At 35.7% G+C, this 20,008-nt stretch overlaps 1 protein-coding gene across 3 annotated transcripts in view; it reads right to left on the bottom strand.

Moving 5' to 3' along the window:
* Positions 1–20,008, bottom strand: part of whrna (whirlin a) — a 94,082-nt gene that overhangs the window by 19,700 nt on the left and 54,374 nt on the right. For all 3 annotated transcript variants that reach the window (XM_058758960.1, XM_058758958.1, XM_058758959.1), the window contains exons 5-6: positions 8,135–8,343; positions 5,518–5,554 (exon numbers count right to left, since the gene is read on the bottom strand). In XM_058758960.1, the coding sequence (XP_058614943.1) occupies positions 5,518–5,554; positions 8,135–8,343 (246 nt within the window). The remainder of the gene's footprint in view (positions 1–5,517; positions 5,555–8,134; positions 8,344–20,008) is intronic.

Below are 20,008 nucleotides of genomic sequence, written 5' to 3'. Positions count from 1 at the left end.
ACAGCACTCTGGGATATCAGCTTCACTGCTCAATTACAAAAAGCAAAGCTTGAGCAGAATCTCTCCAACAAAAGATGATCAATAAAACTAGCAAGAAAAATGTGAGGTTTTATAATTCCTTAAGAATGATAGCGGCCAAGACGGGATCGATCATGCGCCATCTGTAGTGTTACAACCTTTACGGTTACCCATTATGACATCACTCGACTGACAGCCTCTTTAAATCACAGGAACACATAATTGCTGATCAATATCATAACTTTAGGACAGCACACAATCAGAACAAGTGTTTTGTCCGCCAGAACTGCGTTGTGAGACTCAGAGAGCAGAAACTCCAGCCGTGTCCCCATACATCACACCCCAGTGAATTTGAATAGGGCTTGAATGAGACAATTTATCCCTAGATTGAGCTTTATCTAAAAGGAACTTGAGATAACTCACCTCTAAAAAGAGCGGAAAGGCATTTGCTCTCAAATAAAATAGAATGCAAATATAAAAATAATAAAATAAAGTGTCCTATAGGGGATATGCTTCTGGACTGAAAGAAGGCTTGTCCTTGGAAGAAGTTAAGCAAAGTGAAGGTCAGGAAAGTGCAGAGAAGTTCATCCTGAAGTGGGACTTACAGTAATATAATTATAATATAATAATATAAAATAATCAGCACAACCAAAAACACTTAGATAGATAGATAGATGGACAGACAGACAGACAGATAGATCTCCTTATTGTTATATTCATTACACAAAGAATGGCTAAAACTGCTTTCTAAAACTTGACTATTTTAAAGTCATTCTGTTCCATCAAAATGATGCAAAAACAAATTAATCTCACTCCTGCTGTCACATTACCTCTAACTGCTAAAACATAAGGCCACTGAGCAATAAATTAAATAATTAGATGATCAAGATCAGTGTCACCTTGGTTAGACGTTAATTAAAATGACAAATGTTTGGGTTCGGGAGCCGCTGTCGGTTACAGCTCTATCTGTGTCATTATCAGAGTTTTAATATGCTAACCGACGACATGGGGAGAATGACTTAGCTATTCGACAAGGCACACCATCTCGGTTCTCAGACAATATTACCGTCCCGGCCTGACTATGGCCCATGTCGAAATTGGAGCTTCATTTCCTCCCTCTTGAGCTACATTAAGTCCTGCGCTTCGAAGAGCACGTCTCTCCCAAAGAGATGATAGATTTTTACACCTCTCTTTAGAACAGTGGCAGATCGGAGCAGTCAATAGATGTCCTAAAGGCACACCGGAGATAAGCTCTCACAGATAAGCAAGCGCTCTTATATATAGACCAAACCAAACATAAAAACAGCCTGTCAAACCATGTGTCAGTAGAAGTGTGTCACACAAATCTTAAAACAATCTCATTTGGATAAAGGAAAAATGCACTTTACAGCCCCTTGAAAAATTATCTTGACCTTGAAGTGCAATCATTTAAAAAAATTATGTTAAAAACTTTACAAAATCAGTTTAATGTACAGATACAACTATAATATCAGAAATATATATAATAAAAAAACTAATAAAAAAACATTAAATCAATACATAAAATCAAGTCTGAAGCAGGATTTTCCATTTAGATAAACTATAGGAACCAAAAAAATGAAACAAAACAGTAGTGACGTATAAATTATGTCACCTTTCACCTTTACGTGTAATATTGCAGATGGGACTGGAGAGATTTGGCAAGTGACCCTCCAGTCCCATTTTCAGAAATGTTCAATCTTTTTTGTTTACCTTGCTAATGCCGTTGTGCTGGACCCCTGAGGGCCACCATAGTTCTCGTCTTAAAAGGGCAATGTCAATTTGGAGAATTCAATTAGCTTCGAAATGAGGACAGCTGAAATTGGTTTAAGCTGCAATGAGTTGCCGTCAAACAACGTGAGTCTCGCTTGGGATATAGAGAGATTTCACATCAGGCAATGGAAATAAGTGCCTTACTCAACGACGACTCGACAAGGTCACACAGAGAGGAATTCTGGCCTGCAAATAAGCAAAAAACTTCACACAACTACAGAAAACCTCTGAAGCAGAGTAATATTGTAATATTGCAGAAGTTCTCCTATATGACTGGGACGGATCCCAGGTGTGACCCTACGTCATTGTGACTCTGTTTCTATTTTGTGAGCGCTGTGAGTGTTAAACTAGGCGGAAAGCGGAAAATACAACCAGACGTGAACCCACTCTCAAATATCTGAATCAGAAATGAGTTCCAGCTGCAGTAAATGCGACAGATATGAACTGGTTTCTGTGATAGTTTAGAATGTTTCTGCAAAGTAATAACAAACCAAAACATAATAATTTTCTGTGTTTGCCCCCCATACAAGTTTAACTTGCTCCTACCTGACCTACAATTAATCAAAGCACCCCTCACTGAGCTTCGCACAATTACTTTTCCAATTATTAATTGTCTGCAGGGAGCTTTAAATGTATACTGATGAAAACATAATGAAGCATTTATGTGATTATCAATTTATACGCCTGGATCGTTCTGCAGGCAAATGCTGGAAAATCTTCTTAGGGAAGTGAAAGACTAAAAAACTATTTGCTATATATTTGCTATACACAAAAATATTGCTTCTGTTAAGCAATGCATGTTTGTTGCGACATGCATTTTTACTGCAGCTACTGTGATGATTTTATGAGTTAAAATATTTAACTATTTCATAGGAATTGCATAACCTGTGTGTATTCATATACAATTATACGCTTATGTCTACATATCAGGAGTGATTTATGACTGACTGTGCCTCTCTCACACAAATGTATGTAACTTATCAATGTCCTCCGAAGCATCGTAGAGCTGCGAGTCTTTGGAATACAAAGTGAGTTCTGCAAAAGCTCATAGCCTACAGACATGAGCCCAGACACTTCATCTAACCGTGTCCTTTAGCCTGTCATTCCCACTGTATGCAATAATAAGCCCCGTCGTAATAAGTTAGAGCTCCCGCACTGCCCAGGCTTTATTGGAATCCGTTGTTTTGTGCATAAACCTCAGCTTACAGAGGAGGACCTTGTAAAACCCTGATCATCGGGTGGGTCACCTTGCTGTTTTTATTCCTCTTCACAATCTCACCGCCTCTGGCTTATCCTATCCTGTCTTTTTATGTCTTCTATTCTTGTACTCTCTTCTATCCATATTTTTTCAATTTTCATAAGAGTTATTCCTGTTATGAAGGCCATTTTCTTCTCTAACATATATCTTGAAGGGATAGTTCACTCAGAAATGAAAATTGTGTCTTCATTTCTCGTTTTGGTTGCCAAATATTTTAAAACATTTCTCAAAATATCTCCTTTTATGTTCCACAGAAGAAATAAAGTCATATAGGTTTTGGAACGACATGATGTTGATTTTATTTTTAAAAAAAATCTCAATTTTTTTTTTTTATGTACTGATGAATGTATATGTATATGTATGTGTGTGCATATGTAAATTTTGTTATTATTTGGTGTAGTATTATTCAATATGTTTTGAATATTTTTTTTTTCATCTTGCGATTTTATCTTTCAATATACTTTCTGCATTAATTCAATATTAGTATTGCTAAGCAGAAAAGTCAATAAGCTTCAACTCAACTCAGCTCTTTTGACTATTCTTTTAATATACTTCATAATTCATTACACTCACAATTTTTATAGATGAAAATTCTATTAGTTTGTTTCCACTCATCAAAACAAAGTGATGATTTTAAATAAATTCACTAATATTTTTTGCTGCGCCCCCAGATGCTGCTCTAATTAAACTGGTAATTTACTAAAATCTATTCCAGGTGTTTCTTAATATTTATTTCCTTTTCCCAGGAGGTGGTTTATACAAAACATGTTTTATTAAGAATGTTGTTTTAATTGATAAACAATTGATGTGTGTCCCCAATTTATATGGGTCTTTTGTATTACATTTGTTTGCCCTTAACTAACAAAAACAGCTCACTATTGACTTTGTCCTCCTGAAAGTAACATAATTTTTGATTCAAAAGCAACAGAAAAATGATAGAAATCAGTATAATATAATTTTAAAACATGGTTAAATGTCAAAGTACTGTAACATTCTCAATCTGCAATTGCCAATGACAAACTTTAATCAATTTAATTAATAATAAGTTTAAAGACCTGATTTTGATCAAAACATGTCTGAAAGCGTGGTGGTATATGCTTTTACAGAAATATGTTCTTATATTACACAAGCATATTCATTTTCTAAAAGTCACAGTTCAAAAGGTACCGCATAAGACATTGACCCTTCTATTATTTCCTGCTCTCTCATATATATTACAATACAGCTCTACACTACACACACACACACACACACACACACACACACACACTGATGGTAAGAATGTTAAGTGCATGTGTCTTTTGCGGAAACCAGTCTGAATACAGATCACCTTGGATACCATATGCCCAGGGGATCAAAGCCTCTTGGCAGCGTCTACCTGACACTGTCTTTACCCAAACCAAGACGATAATTTAAAGCGATACAACCTTCCTCTTTCATCCCATTCTCTTCCATCTCTTGCCCTTCCTATGTCTTTCGGTTCTTATGTTCTCCTCATTATGTCCGCAAACGTCCTCTTTCTTTCTAGCCACAGTATAAGAACAGGTGTGTGATTGCCTGCCTAGAGTCAGAGCCACAATCGTCCTGTTCCCATATCAACCAATAATGATATGTGACCAAATATGAAATGATCTGTGATTCTGACTCCTTTTCTCTTGCGATTAGTCTGGCTAAGGTAAGTTCTTTAGTTCATGTTCTTTAGGTTATCAAAGCAATGCAAAAACATGAGTCTGATCTATTATGCAGCTTAATCACTGACTATGGCTCATTTGCATAATAACAATATATCCTCACTATGGAGGACAAAAAAGAGGCTCTTTGAACATAAATAGACCTGCAAAAAAGATCCTGGAGGCATTTGATTAGGCTGGATTCCTGTTATTCTGTAGCTTTTGAACTCTGTAACTTTTAAAAAATGAATATATCTTTCATGCATTGTAGAGAAGTGTTCAAAAAGTATACAATACTTTCAGAAGTATGTTCCGGTCAAACTCTGTCACTTACAAAGGGTCTTGGGATAAGTGAGCAAAAAGACACTTTTTGTAATGTCTATAATTAACGTATGTACTGTAATTATCTTCATTTAGAGGCTCAGCAAAATTTTTTAAGTAATTTAATTACGCTTCATTTGAGTATTTTTATATTAAAATGTTTAAATATTAATATAATGCATTAACATTAATTTGTTTACATTTCAATTTAATTTGGAATCATTTGACAGCTCTAATTAAGATAAATGTACAGCATAGTGCAAATGACCATTCTAGGTTCTTGTTAGCAACTCTGTAATGACAATAAATAGGGTACAACTATCCTAAATGGTCTAGAGCGCGCCAGGATTTGCAGAGCGCTCTTCAAAAATCACCTTAAGTATCTTTCTTACTCTTTTAATGCTGCTGAAATCAAACAGTGAAGAACATTCTGTTCAAATGTAGAAACACGGTACTCACCTTTGTTGATGCTGATGCTCCCTGGTCCAGAGAGAGGCTATGAGACAGAGGTAAACATGGAGAAATCAATACCATATACATGCTCTACAACCTCCTCAAACATCCACAAATAGAGACAGAATCATACAGAGACACTGACACACTACCACGTGTGAAAGTGATCTAGTTTCTGGTTCTAGATTTAGGAATTTGATCAGGTCTAGATGCTTTTCTTAGGTCTAAGGGGAAATTATGGTCCATCGCGACTGCCAATGTTTTGATAAAATACAATCCCATTTAATAGTTTGAGGTTTTTTAGAAATGTATTAATTATTATATTTAGGAAGAAGCATTGCAGGCATTACAATGATTAAAAACATTACATTGACAATAAAAACTTTTAAACATTTCTATTTTAAATGCTGTTCTTTTGAATGTTCTATTAAATCAAAGAATCCTGAAAGAAAGAAAGAGTTTCCACCAAAATATTAAGCAGTTTTAATATTAAGCAATATTAACAATTATATTAAGCAACAACTATTTTCAACACTGCCAATAAAAAAAAAAAAGTTTCTTGAGCACCAAATAAGCATATTAGAATGGAATTGAGTGACTCTAAAGACTGGAGTAATGGCTGCTGAATAAATTAAAATATATTTTTTTATGTTTTAAAATACATTAAAACAGAAAAGAGTTATTTAAATTAGTTTTTACTGTACTTTTTCAAATAAATGCAGCCTTGGTGAGGATACAAGACTTCTTTCAAAATAATTAGACCCTAAACATTAACACAGCTGAATGGCCAATCGCAGCATTCTCTATACAAAAACATTTGTATAATGATCACTAAAAACTGTATAACTGAACATTGAGACAACAGCTTTCCAACGTAGCTGTGCTTCACATCTCTCGTATTACTCCGCAACCGTTTTGCAGTCATATCAAGAACGGCTATTTATCAAATTGTCAATTTGGTCAGTAACAGTGATAGGTACAAACACTTCCCTGTGCCAGTTCTGTCCTTGGCTTTGGCTTGAGTTTGTACCCCAGACCACCAGGAGCTTGATAATCAGCTTTTTTTTTTTTTTAAATAAAATGCCACCTTGCATTTTTCCCCTGGCATGACAGCAGAGCACCCGGCTCACCTCATCAGCTGACCTCCATTAAAGAGAAGGTCCAGGGAACTGGCACAAGACACACCTGAGCTGCTTTATGATCCCCTTAGTGTGCTGTGCACACACTCACAGGCTCATATTCTCCAAAAACAGGCCGTGAAAGACCAGCAGTGTCTGGAATAATCCCATGAACAGACTCATTAATTTACAGTCCTCCAAGTGCGAGCGGCCCGGGGGTTTGGAAAGAAGCTGATGTTCAGAAAATTAAAAAATTAAAACTCAGCTATTGTATAATCTGCTCTTAAAACAGTAAATTAAACTAAGCCTGGAAGCTTCACCTCAGTCCTAATTAAATTACAGTGTCTGAAACGTACAGAACATTTTTAATTTATTAAACAAGAACATTAAGTCGCAGCACCAAGGCCTGACTTGGGCGGTATTTAAGTACAAATTAACAAATCAGCATACTATTTGTCTTAGGTGAAATATTAGTATTGCTTAATGAACAATAGAAGGTGCTAGACTTTTAGATACTTCTAGAAATGTATAATAAACGCTATAAAATGCTGGGTTAAATACAACCCAGTGCTGGGTGAAATATGGACAAACCCAGGAATTGGGTTGTTTTGACCCAGCGGTTGGGTTAAATTTTTAACCCCAAAAATTTAGGAGACCAACAAAACTGTCAGTAAATGACATGGCAAGAGCTGGTTGATCTAGTTGGTGACCTTGGATATAATTTTTTTTTTTTTTTTTTTTTTCACTGCACCATTAAAGGAATAGTTCACTCAAAAATGAAAATTTGCTGAAAATTTATTCATCTGTAGATTATCCAAGATGTAGAGGAGTTTGTTTCTTCATTGGAAAAGGTTTGGAGAAATGTATCATTACATCGTTTGCTCACTAAAGAATCCTCTGCAGTGAATGGGTGCCGTCAGAATGAGAGACCAAACAGCTGATAAAATCACCACAATAATCCACACGTCTCCTGTCCATCAATTAACATCTTGTGAAGTGAAAAGCTGCACGTTTGTAAGAAGCATATCCATCATAAAGATATTTTTAAACTTCAAACCGTTACTTCTGGCCAAAAAAATGAGTTGTCTATCCAAAATAGTTATCTAATTTGAATCAGGAGAGAAATCAAGCACTTTCTACAAGCAAAAACAGTTCTAAACAAATATGTTTGTGAATTTTGATGTGGGAGACCAACAGGTATGGACTTTTTCACTGGAAAAAGCATTATTACGGATTATGGACTCTATTTTGGCCAGAAGATAAGTTTAAAGATAAAATGGCATAATGGTGCAGTTGTTTCTTGCAAACATGCAGCTTTCAATTCACAAGATGTTAATTGATGGACTGGAGTGGTGTGGATTATTGTGATATTTTTATCAGCTGTTTGGACTCTCATTGTGACGGCACTCATTCACTGCAGTTGATCCTTAGGTGAGCAAGTGATGTAATGCTAAAATCCATTATCTCTCTCACTTTCCTTGTTTCCTCACATTCCCATCACTCACCCCGTGACACTGCCGCTGGCCGAGCTGTCTGTAATCTGTGAGCTTGTGATCCACTTTGTCTCGCCCACTACGGTGCGGGCATGCGGCAGTCGCCCGACATCCTTCACAGTCATCATCAGGTGGTGTGAAGACTTCAGCACTCGTACAGCCTCATCGTGTGGGATGCTGAGGAAACTCCGGCCATTAACCTCCAGGATCTGATCGCCGACCTGTGGAGATGATGGAGCAGAGAGAGGAGAAGGTGGGTGGGATGGTGCTGGCAGAGCAGGGCAGGAGGTAAAGGGGGGTTGTGACGAGGCCGGAGACGGGGCAGTCTGGACATCCAGAGGTCGAACATGGTAGAGTGGTGTGATCAGGTTAAATTTGTGGAAGAGCAGAGAAGGTTTTGATGAGATAAACAAAGTCAAAATTATGATGACTTATTGAAAAGAACACACTCATAGACAAACACATTTTAAATATTCATGCCCTCCTTATAAAGAGAATTCAAAAAGGGCACAAATAAAATACACTATGAAAAACTTGCACAAGATATGCCTCCTCCAAAATAATAGCTGATTCTGAAATGCACTTATAGCCTAAATTTCCAAATGTTTTTTTTAAAATTCCATTTTGTTAACTAAAACTATTAAAATCATTGACTGAAATAAAGCTAAAATATTATTTGATAGAATATTATTTTAGATTAAATAATTTATTTAATTTATACATTTATTTTATATTCAATAGAATTTTAATAGAATACTATAAAAACATTAGATGAAAAAAATAACAAAACGCAACTAAATTACTGAATTACACCAAGATTAAAAAGAAAACTGAATATATAAAAATAAAAGCTAATTCAAAATATTAATGAATACTATAATAGTATACAAATTATACTAAAATATAGTTTTTTCCCCCAATGACCCAAAACATCATGATCCTTGCAAGGGCCCCTTCCTAAAATATAGAGTATCTAAATATTTTCATGTCAAAAAATAAAACAAATAAACAAACAAACAAACAAATAAATAAATAATATGAAAAGGAAATATTTGGCTTCAAAAATGATATATCATATCAATCTTATGGTATACTATAGAGAGCAGAATGAAAAAATAAATGGTAACAATGACATTTACTCAATATCTTAACATATTAACATTATAATATACTGTACTATTCTTAAATAAACACATTGTAATATCATTTAAATCTCTCAAATTACATTAAATTTAAAATACATCTACTAACCTGCAAACTGTATAAAAACACTGGATAAAAAAAAGAAAAAGAAAATTTTGCCTCCTTATTTCAGTCCACCACATGCCACTGAAAAAGATTCAATTTAGATGGCAAGGTACAGTATGTAGTCCTGTTTTTACTGTAAATGTAATACGTCTTAAATCAAATCGCTTCATTTCTCAGTATTGGATGAGAAACCGAAGAGATGCCAAAAAAGAGACATGCTGTAGCTTTAGTGCTACAAACATGGTACTTTTCTTCTGGATGGTTCTGACAGTCTCCTCATCTCATCCATTCTTCCTCCCACTCGTTGATCTGCTCTTTTTCTTTTTCCCATGCTCCTTCTGCTTGTCACTCATTTATCTCACTCATTGTTTCTTCTTTTGTCAGTCCGCCTCTGAGTAAAATATTTCTATTTCGACGCTCTTACTCTGGGATTAACTCGTCACAACAGCACACTGGCTCCATTTCTCTTTATCTTGCTCTCGTTCTGTTTTCATCACTATCTCTCAGTTTCATCCCAGCTCTCTTTATGGATCAATACTGGCCTGCCCCTCTGCCCGCCCAAAGACGCTTGAGGGTAATTAAAGAGGCTTTGCAGTAATCATGATATTAATAAATGATGGTGTTGATCAATTTGGACACAATACAGCTTTGTTTTCCCAAAGAACACAAGAGAGGTATTTGAAATCGATGTGGCAGATACGAGCTCTTGCTTTCCCTAGCGAAACAGCCGATCATTAGCTCAGGTTTATCTCCCGCCATTTCTTTTCAGTGTATCACTCCAGATTGTTCAAATGCTCTGAGATACCAGATACGGTTATTACAGAATACAGAAACACAAACCACTGAGGAATGTGAGAGAGAAAAACTCTCTTGAAAAGATTTTAAAGGAATAGATCACCAAAAAATAAAGTCGTTCTAAACCCCTATGACTTCAAAACGGTAAAAAAGACATTTTTGAAATTCTCAAAAATGTCCAAATGTCCAAAAAAAGTGCTATAAATGGCTATAAAACTTTTTTCTGTAAAAGTCAAAAAGAGAAATCCTCAAAAACATCCACGCTACAAAACAAAACAAAACACAGTGCAATAAAATGGCAAAAAATTGCATCATAAAAGTAGTCCACATGAATTGCACATATTTAAACTTGACTTTAGAAGACCTGAAATATAGTGCACAAGTACTATGAACCATTGCTGCCAACTAAACCTAAACTTAAAAGTATTAAAAACTGTTGCCAGTAATTGAAATAAAGCTGAAATTAAATTAATATTAAAATATAAATATCAGGGGAAAAAATGAAAACTTAGAAATGCTGGCTGGCCAACTAACTGAAATAAATAAGTTGAAGTTGAAGTACTAAAACTACTAAAGCCCTAAAAAAAAATCTCAAATAAAAATAAAATAAAGCTATTAAAAATACTAAATAGCTAATAAAAAAAGATATATAAATATATAGCTATATATGTTTTTAAAAAATAATAAAACTTGCAAAAGCACATAAAAAGCAACCTGAACCTCAAACAAAAATTAAAATGAAAAATATACTAAAACAACAACTAAAATTATTGCAGGATCAAGAACTGTAATCTGTATATATACAGTGCCTTGCGAAAGTATTCATACCCCTTCATTTTTTTCACGTTTTGCTGCTGCCTTATGTTAAATTGCTTTTCCCCCCCACAACAATCTACACTCCATACATCATGATTGTAAAGCAAAAAAATGTTTTTTAACATCTTTGCAAATTTATTAAAAATAAAAAAAATAAAATGATTCCATTGCATAAGTATTCATACCCTTATCTGGGACAGTTGCAATTTAGCTCAGGAGCATTCATATTGCTTGTATGTTACTACACTTCAAGTGAAGTTAACCTGTGGCAAATTCAATTGAATGGGTATGATTTGGAAAGGCACACACGTCTTAATAAAAGGTCTAACAGCTGATAATGCATATCAGAGCAAAAACCAAGCCCTGAAGTCCAAAGAACTGCCTGTAGAGCTCAGAAATAGGTTTGCATCAAGCCACAGATCTGAGGAAAAGTTCTGAAAAATTCTGCTTCATTGAAGTTTCACAGAAGCATGCAGTCTGTTACCCTTAATGGAAGAAGTTTGAAACAACCAGGACTCTTCCTAGAGCTGGACTCCTGGCCAAACCAAGCAACTGTTGGAGAAGGGCTTTGATTAGACTGGTGACCAAGAACATGATGGTCACTCTAGTTGAGCTCCACGATCATATATGCAGATGAGAGAAACCTACAGAAGGACAAACATCACTACAACACTCTACCGATCTGCGCTTTATGGCGGTGTGGCCAAACTCAATCCACTCTTCAGTTGAGACACATGAAAACACACTTGGAATTTACAAAAAAGCAACTAAAGGACCCTCAGACTCTGAGGAACAAGGTCCTCTGGTCTGATGAACTTCAATTCTAAGCATCATGTTTGAAGAAAACCAGCTCTGCTCATCACCTGCAGAGTACCATACCAAAAGTAAAGTGTGCTGGTAGCAGCCTCATGCTGTGGGCTGTTTTTCAGCAGCAGGGACTGAGGGACTCGTCAGAGTGGAAGAAAAGCTCAATGCACCAAAATATTGAGATAGCCTTAATGAAAACTCAGTCCAGAGCATTCAGAACCTCAGACTGCGCAGAAGGTTCACCTTCGAAGCACAGCAAGAGTGGCTTATAGACAACTCTGTGAATGTCCTTGAGTGGCACGGACACAGCCTGGGCTTGAACTCAATCAAATATTTCTGGAGAAACCTGAAAATGTGCGTCTGCCCCCATCCAACCTGACAAATGAGAGGTGAAGAGGGGAGAGGAAGAATGGCAGATAATTGCCAAATGATGATGTGCAAAGCTTGTCGCATCAAACAAAAAAAAGACTTGAGACTGTAAAGGTGCTTCAGCGAAATATTTAGTTCAGGGTATGAATACTTATGCAATGTACTTATTTCAGTTAAAAAAAAAAAAAAATTACGAAGTTTCTGTTCTTGCTTTGTCAGTATGGTGTATGGAGTGTAGATTGATATGGGAATTTTTTTTAAAATGGTTTAACATGAGGCAGCAACATAAAATGTGAAAAAAATGCTTCTAAATGAATACTTTTGCAAGGCACTGTATGTATGTAAAGCCACCTGCCATCATTTAATCTCCTATGAGCTCCTCTACATCATCTGTCCTGACCTCTCATGACTTGGAATCATGTGGGGAGTATAATCATGACAGGATGAAGATGAATAATCCTCATGTTAACATTGCAATTCTGCCTCTATCTCTCTTCTTTTCTTTCACATCACTCCATCATTTTTTCCCTTTAACTGCATTTTGCTCTCCCTGTCAGTGAAGGAACGACAGCATTTTGTAGTTGCAAACCAACCGGCAGTCATTCGTTTTCATTCGAGCAACGTTGATTTTTAACAACATGAGAGACAACTTAATGCAAATGAGCAGCGCTGTGATGCCGCGACCACCAATGGGAGTACAGACAGTCGACAAAAAAGTTGAACGATCGACAAGAAGCCAACAGCGAAGACTGGGAGGCCTCCAGAGATTTCATTGCTGTCAGTGCAAAGGCCCTTGAGAGTGAATGAGGAAAATGCTTGGCATTTGGAAGAACGCCTGCCCCGACCACAGCATCCCTGACATTTCTCTCTTTCCTGATGGAGGAGGAAGAAAATGATGGAAGAGAAGACGGATGAGAAATCGGCTTGGCTGCTTGTTTTTCCCAAATGGCTCCAATAGACAGCAATCAGAAACAGTGGCTAATGCACACAGCAATCGTGCATTTGTTACAAATCCAGGTCTGTGAGAAGAATAACATCTGCTCTACTGTTACGTCAAACGTCAGAGCATAGTGCATAACTCATTCTTCATTTAACAAAGTAGTTTAGAGGTTGCAGCTGTAAGCCAAATACAAGACTATAAATTTCTATCTTTACACACTCACTTTGTCACCTGCAATGTTGCTGTTGTGCATTTAAGTTTGTTATTTTAATACTAGTTTCAAAAGAACTTTAAATTGCTTTAGATAGACGTGGAGAAAGCTATCTGATAGCATTACTATTCATCTCAATGGCAGTTGTTTTGTTTTTCGTGCTTCATGGGAACCCTGAAACATTTTTTGAGCCATTTACTTGAGTCATAAATCCCATTCACATCAATCTGTAAAAAAATAGTTAAAATAGTTAACTGCTATAAAATACTGCATACACTGTTAAAATAGTATATGCTGTTATGAGCATTCCAACAAACTTGGTCAAAAAAAAATTTAAGAAAGAAAAAAAGGCAGTAAATAAAATATATTTTGATATTTTTAACACTATTTTATTTATATATTTTATATACAGTGCCCTCCAAAAGTATTGGAACAGTGAAGACAAAATTGTTCTGTTGGCTGTGGAGTCATTTACAAATATGATTAAAAGATGAATATGAGACAAAACTACAGAATGTAACATTTTATTATTGGGTGATTCAACACATATGTTTTACCAGCTAAGAAGTTCAGCACTTTTACGCTGTTTCACATGTCCTCCGTTTGCAGTGCTTATGCGGTGCAGAAGCAGCACGGACTCATTGTGCTTTCACACAGGACAAGTTTGCAGTCCGCTCCTGATCCGCGGCTGTTTCCCACAGACACAACATTTATCCATTATGATGTTGTTAGCATATATACTTAAAGTGCTTTTTCAGCATTGTAGTGATCCTCTTTTATCACAGTACAGTTACACAATCTTTCATATAAATATTCACGTTTAAACTCAATTAAAAATGTATTCAATGCATTTGGCTCCTATATTTGTATATTAAGTTGCTCAAGCAAGTGGAAACACATTTAAACAGCATATAGCCTACTTTTCACAAATATTTTAAATTAAAACTTACCACTGACAGAAACAGTCGGCTCTCGTGCCTTTTACATTTAAATCTTTATTACAAACAGTCCTTTAACTTTGTTTTTCTACCTCCACAAGACACAAGTGCATATTGTTGCCTTGTTTATCTAAAAGTGCACTTTTCTTTGTTTTAAACCTAGCCAAAAAGCCTTTGAAACACAGTAGACTTTAGTTATATCTATTTTTTGTGAAATTACTACATTTCCATGTCAAGCCATGTTAATTTTTAACGTGAACAAAGCGCTGTCACTTTAATTCAGTGCGTGCAGCACAGCAAAAACAGACTCGGTGCGGAAACGATCTCTGCACTGCTGCAGATGCACCGCTCCTGGAACGCACTGCCGGACCGCAACCGCGTGCAGTGTGAATGATTTAATCCATTAACATGGGTGCGGAAAAAAATACACACCGCAAACGCACTGCAAACGGAGTATGCGTGAAACAGGCGTTAGAGTTTCATCCCTCTATCTGATGTGAGCATAAGTATTGGAACAGTTGCCTCACAGGTCTTTCTAAGAGATCAACTGTGTCCTGTTGCATTAATTCTTCAGATATTAAAAGCAGGGAATGTGTCGTATCAGTTATATCCATTACTTCTGCATTCTGAATCTTGCATTCGATGATGACACACACAAACCAGGATGAAGACGAGGGAGCTGACTTTGAGAGAAAAGCAAGCAATTTGGATGCTAAAAGAAAAGAGGAAGTCAGTTAGAGCTCTAGCAAAAACAAAGGGCATGGAGTTTATCAAAAGTTTGGAAACCACCAGCGACACCAGCAACCAACAACTACCTGATCGGCTGAGAAAACAACAGTAGTTGATGACAGACAAATCATAAAAGCTGTGAAAATGAGCCCTAAAAGATGTGTCTGTAAAATCACCAACAACTTCCAGAAAGGGGTGATGGTCTGACAATCTACTGTCCTCAGGAGACTTTGACACAGAATTACAGATGCTACACAGCAAGATACAAACCTCTGACCAGCTCCAAAAATAGAAAGGCAAGATTACAGTTTGCAAAAAAGCACAAAGGTGAGCCAGAAGAGTTTTGGAACTGTGTTTATGGACCGATGAGACAAAGATGAACCTTTATCGAAGTGATGGGAAAGCAAAAATGTGGAGAAAAAAGGGAACAGCAATGATCCCAAGCATACAGCCTCATCTGTAAAGCATGGTGGAGGTGGTGTCATGGCATGGGCATGCATGGCCGCCTCTGGAACAGGCCCTCTCAACTTTACTGATGACTTAATGCATGATGACAGTAGCAGAATAAATTTGGAAGAGTACAAAACCATCTTGCCTACCAATATTCAAGAAAATGCCACCAGATTCATTGGGAAGTTCTTCATATTGCATCAGGACAATGACCCAAAACACCCTGCCAGTTCAGTCAAGGAATTTATAAGGGCAAAGAAATGGAAAGTCTTAGATTGCCCAAGTCAATCTCCAGATTTAAATCCGATTGAACATGAATTTCAGCAGCTGAAGAGGAGAGTAAAGGCAGAAACTCCACAAACAAGCAACAATTGGAATTGTCTGCATTAAAGGCTGGGAAAAGCATTTCAAAGGATGAGACCAAGAGTCTGGTGATGTCTATGGGTCACAGACTCACTGCTGTGATGTTGCGCAAGAGATCTGCAACTAAATAATAGCTTTTAATCTTTTATATCTGCCTTATGTTCAACTGTCCCAATACTTATGCGTACATCAATGAGTGGGATGAACTCTAAAAGTGCTGTTCTTTTTATTTGGTAAAACATGTATGTGTTGAAACGGCTAATAATAAAATGTGACATTCTGTAGTTTTGTCTCATATTCATCTTTTAATCATATTTGCAAATGTCTTGACTCCACAATTTTGTCTTCACTGTTCCAATACTTTTGGAGGGCACTGTATATATTATATCATTTTTATATAGACAACTGTTCTTTATGCTATTTTTCTTGGCAAGTTTCAGTGAATTTACTTGATGGTTAAAAAACGCAATTTATTGTGTAGGGAATGTTAGATTGTAAGAAACAGATTACTTTTGTAAATAAATAAATAGACAAAAATAAAAACAAATAAATAAATGTAAACTGAATGGCAGTAAAATTAAGATATTTTGAGGTTTTCAACAACAATCATCAAATTCACCTTTGAAACACTATATTATTTATATAATCTCTCTTTATATTATATTCTTTATATTCCAAGCTTTGACAATAATGTATTTTTTACAGTCACACCATTAAAACAATTTTGAATTTAAAAAAAAGAAAAGAAAAGAATATAAAATACATACATACATATACATACATACATACATACATACATATACATATATATATATACACATACACACACTGTATATGGTTCAGTACGCTTTCAAAAGTTAGTAACATGTTCACTTTAAATACTAATATATACCTTTACTAAATGTGTAAGAGTTTTCTCTATAGTTTTTTCAACCACAGTTGAAATGTAGTTTCTTTTATTATGTTTTCTTTTATTATTTCGCACAAGGTTATATATAATTTATTTTGTCTTATCTTCTTGTAGTATTCAGTGATGTTCACTTGGATAAGAGATTTGACCTTTTTGTCTTCCAGTCCGTCTTTGTCTGTCATCATTGTTTTATATGTGTTTCAATCATTGTTTCTGTCCTTCTTACTCTCCAGTTTTCTTTCTGCCATTCTCTAATGAATGGTCATGCTCTGAATACGGACAAAGTGGTGCTTACCCCATCCCTTCATTCATTCATCATTGTACTTAATGGCTGTTTAAGACTTATGGCTACACCAAGAGTACTTAAAGTTTGAGTAATACTAACTCACAGTGACAGGAGCAGCCATACAGACAGACCCACCCAGAGTCCAGACACTTCTTCCGTGAAACTACCGTATTTGTCAATCACACAGAGGTGTGATCATTTCAAAATGGATTACAAATGTGCAAAAGTAGTCACGTTCACAGTCTAAAAGGCTTTTATTAGTCCGGAGGGATTTTTCTTACATGATGAACAGCCTCCTCTTCTGAAAGACTGCCTATGGGTATCAGTCTGTGGATATGGCTATGTGCTTTCTGGTTAAGGTAGAAAAAGATCAAAAGAGCTGAAAACTTGCAACTGAAAATGTCCCCAAATATCACAGTGAAAGTGTACGACTCCCCTGAGCAAAAGTTTCCACAGCAAATGACTTTCTTCTCAACTCCTCAAGGACCAAAATGAATTGGCTTTATGTGACACAGGGTGGACAGCTGAATAGAGAGGGAACCGGCGCTCAATATGACTGATAACAATCATGACAGCTTCAAAAATATGAGCTATAGAATATAATTAAGGTGAAAAGCACGTTGGGCAAAGGTGAAGGGACATTTGACTGCAGATCACAGACGTTCAAGCAATTCGGTGTCATTTTCAAGTACAAGAAAGCACTACTTTATAAGAGTCTCTGAGGTATTGTGATTATTTTAAAAGAATCTTGCAAGGCAATCTTATATAATTTTCACTTAGATCAGCTTCCAGCATTTTTAGCATTTACTATAAAGAAAATGTTCAGATCTTGGCAGGTTTGATTGAATTTGCATGACAGTAAAAAGAAGAAGAAGAAGAAAAAAAAAAGTAATTTATCTAATAGATTCTAATAGACTGCTTTTGATAAAATAAAACAAAATGTACTGTTTAAAAATGCAACTTATCAGGAAGGGAATAGTGGATTTATTCTTTTAAAAATAAAATAAAATATAAAATACAAAATTAAAAAATAATCTAAAATAAAATAAAATTGTGTCAGAGAATGATGTATTTCTTCTTTTGAAAATAAAGTAAAATAAACTAACAAAATAAAAAGGCAAAGAGAGAAATAGGCAGAGAATGAAAGAGTTTTACAGGTCCAATTTACTGAATGAAATAGACTTCAAAAGTAACTGCGTGTGAACCTTAGGCCTCAGGTTTACAATATTAGCTAATGGAGTAGCTGAGTTTCACTAAAAACTGAATGAATGAAGCCCTAAAAAGCCTTTATACTTTTATGGGTTTTAGTAATTTGACTGTTACAAACTACTGTCTACAGAAAGTGTCTTACCATCCTGCAGCCAAGTGCCTTAATTGTATTGCTCATTATCCATTTAGTACAGTTATAGAAGAGCAGCCCAAAGTGAGACTGCTATAAAGCAAGCACAGACAGTAAGACATATGCATACAAATAAATGAATAACACTGCAGAAAAGCACTTCCAAGACAGGAGGAAGACAAAAACAGAAACAGAGGCTGAGGCTTGAGTGAATGCACACTGATTAACTCCAGCTCTTCAGGGGTCAGTAGGGGTTTTGTGCTCTGTATCACTGAAGCTGAGAGACTGCTCAGTGTGCAAGCACCTTATTCCATCCAATTAAAACTCTACGAGCTGCATCCGCCTCGAAAGACCTCTAACATTTTACACCTCCGTTCAACCTCCAAAACCCCAGGGTTGGAGATTTAAGATAAAGGCAGGGAATGAGATAAGACAACAGATATTGTTTGCAAACAAGTGCTGGTGTTGCCTGTGTAAGAAAGTGCTACTGCGGTCATAATCATTTCAGAGATAGGACTAAATTCATCCATCACAACTGCCCTGAGTGTGACAAGCACATTTCTCTATGGCGGCGTGGAATAAAGAAAGATATTCCGAAGAAAGTTGGAGCCCAAACAACATTGGGGACCACTGACTTATATTGTTCAGTACAGACAAAAATCTGTTTTCAAACTCATTTTTTACAAAGTCTTATTTTGTGTTCCACAGAAGAAAGAAATGAATGCAGGTTTGGACATTTTTCAGTAGCTCTTTTCAAAATGTAACAAGCTACTTCTTCCAATAAGAATGAGCATCTCAAAATACATGGCTGTTGTTAATGTATTGTAAACACAGCTTTACAGTCAAGTGAGCTGAAGCAATAATCAAACATACTCTCCAAGACTATTCTCATACATAAGGGTGTATGATTCACTTCAGTGAATCAGTTTATTTGGACATGCAAATGATTCATTTTATGTCTTTATATTGCTAAATATTATGTTAAATGCAGCTGTGCATTACTATGTTTTGTAAAATATAGGGTGTCTCTACTTTAAAAGGATAGTTCACCCAAAAATAAAAATGGTCTTTCAATGAACTGAATCAAAAGATCAGAGTCTTTGGGAAGAATCAAATCTGGAATATAAACACTAATTGCTCTATTTATAATAATACATTTTATCATCTGATATTTATAATGATATACAATATATATTTATAATGATATACAATATATATTTATAATGATATAAATAATGATATTTATAATGATATGATATATATATATATATATAGACACTGGCCAAATGTAGCTGCAATGTAGTTTTGTTGGTGTAGCTAGATTTAAAAAAAAAAATTTTCACCTTGACTGTAGTTAAAGGTATAGTTCACCCAAAAATGAAAATTCTGTCATTCACCCTCATGTTGTTCCAGACTCTTAAGACCTTCGTTAATCTTCAGAACACAAATTAAGATAATTTTGATTAAATCCGAGAGCTTCCTGACCCTGCATAGACAGCAATGTAACTACCATGTTCAAGGCCCAAAAGGTAAAAGATTGACTGTTGAATAAAGTCATTATTTTTGTTTTCTTTGCACACAAAAAGTATTTTTGTAGCTTTATAAAATTATGGTTGAATCACTGATGTCACATGAACTATTTTAACGATGTCCTTACTATGGCCTTGAACGTTGCATTGCTGACT

This window comes from Onychostoma macrolepis, chromosome 21, assembly GCF_012432095.1.
Source record: "Onychostoma macrolepis isolate SWU-2019 chromosome 21, ASM1243209v1, whole genome shotgun sequence".
Lineage (NCBI taxonomy): Eukaryota > Metazoa > Chordata > Actinopteri > Cypriniformes > Cyprinidae > Onychostoma > Onychostoma macrolepis.
Note: the sequence above shows the minus strand (reverse complement) of the source record. Positions and strands in the feature narration are given on the sequence as shown.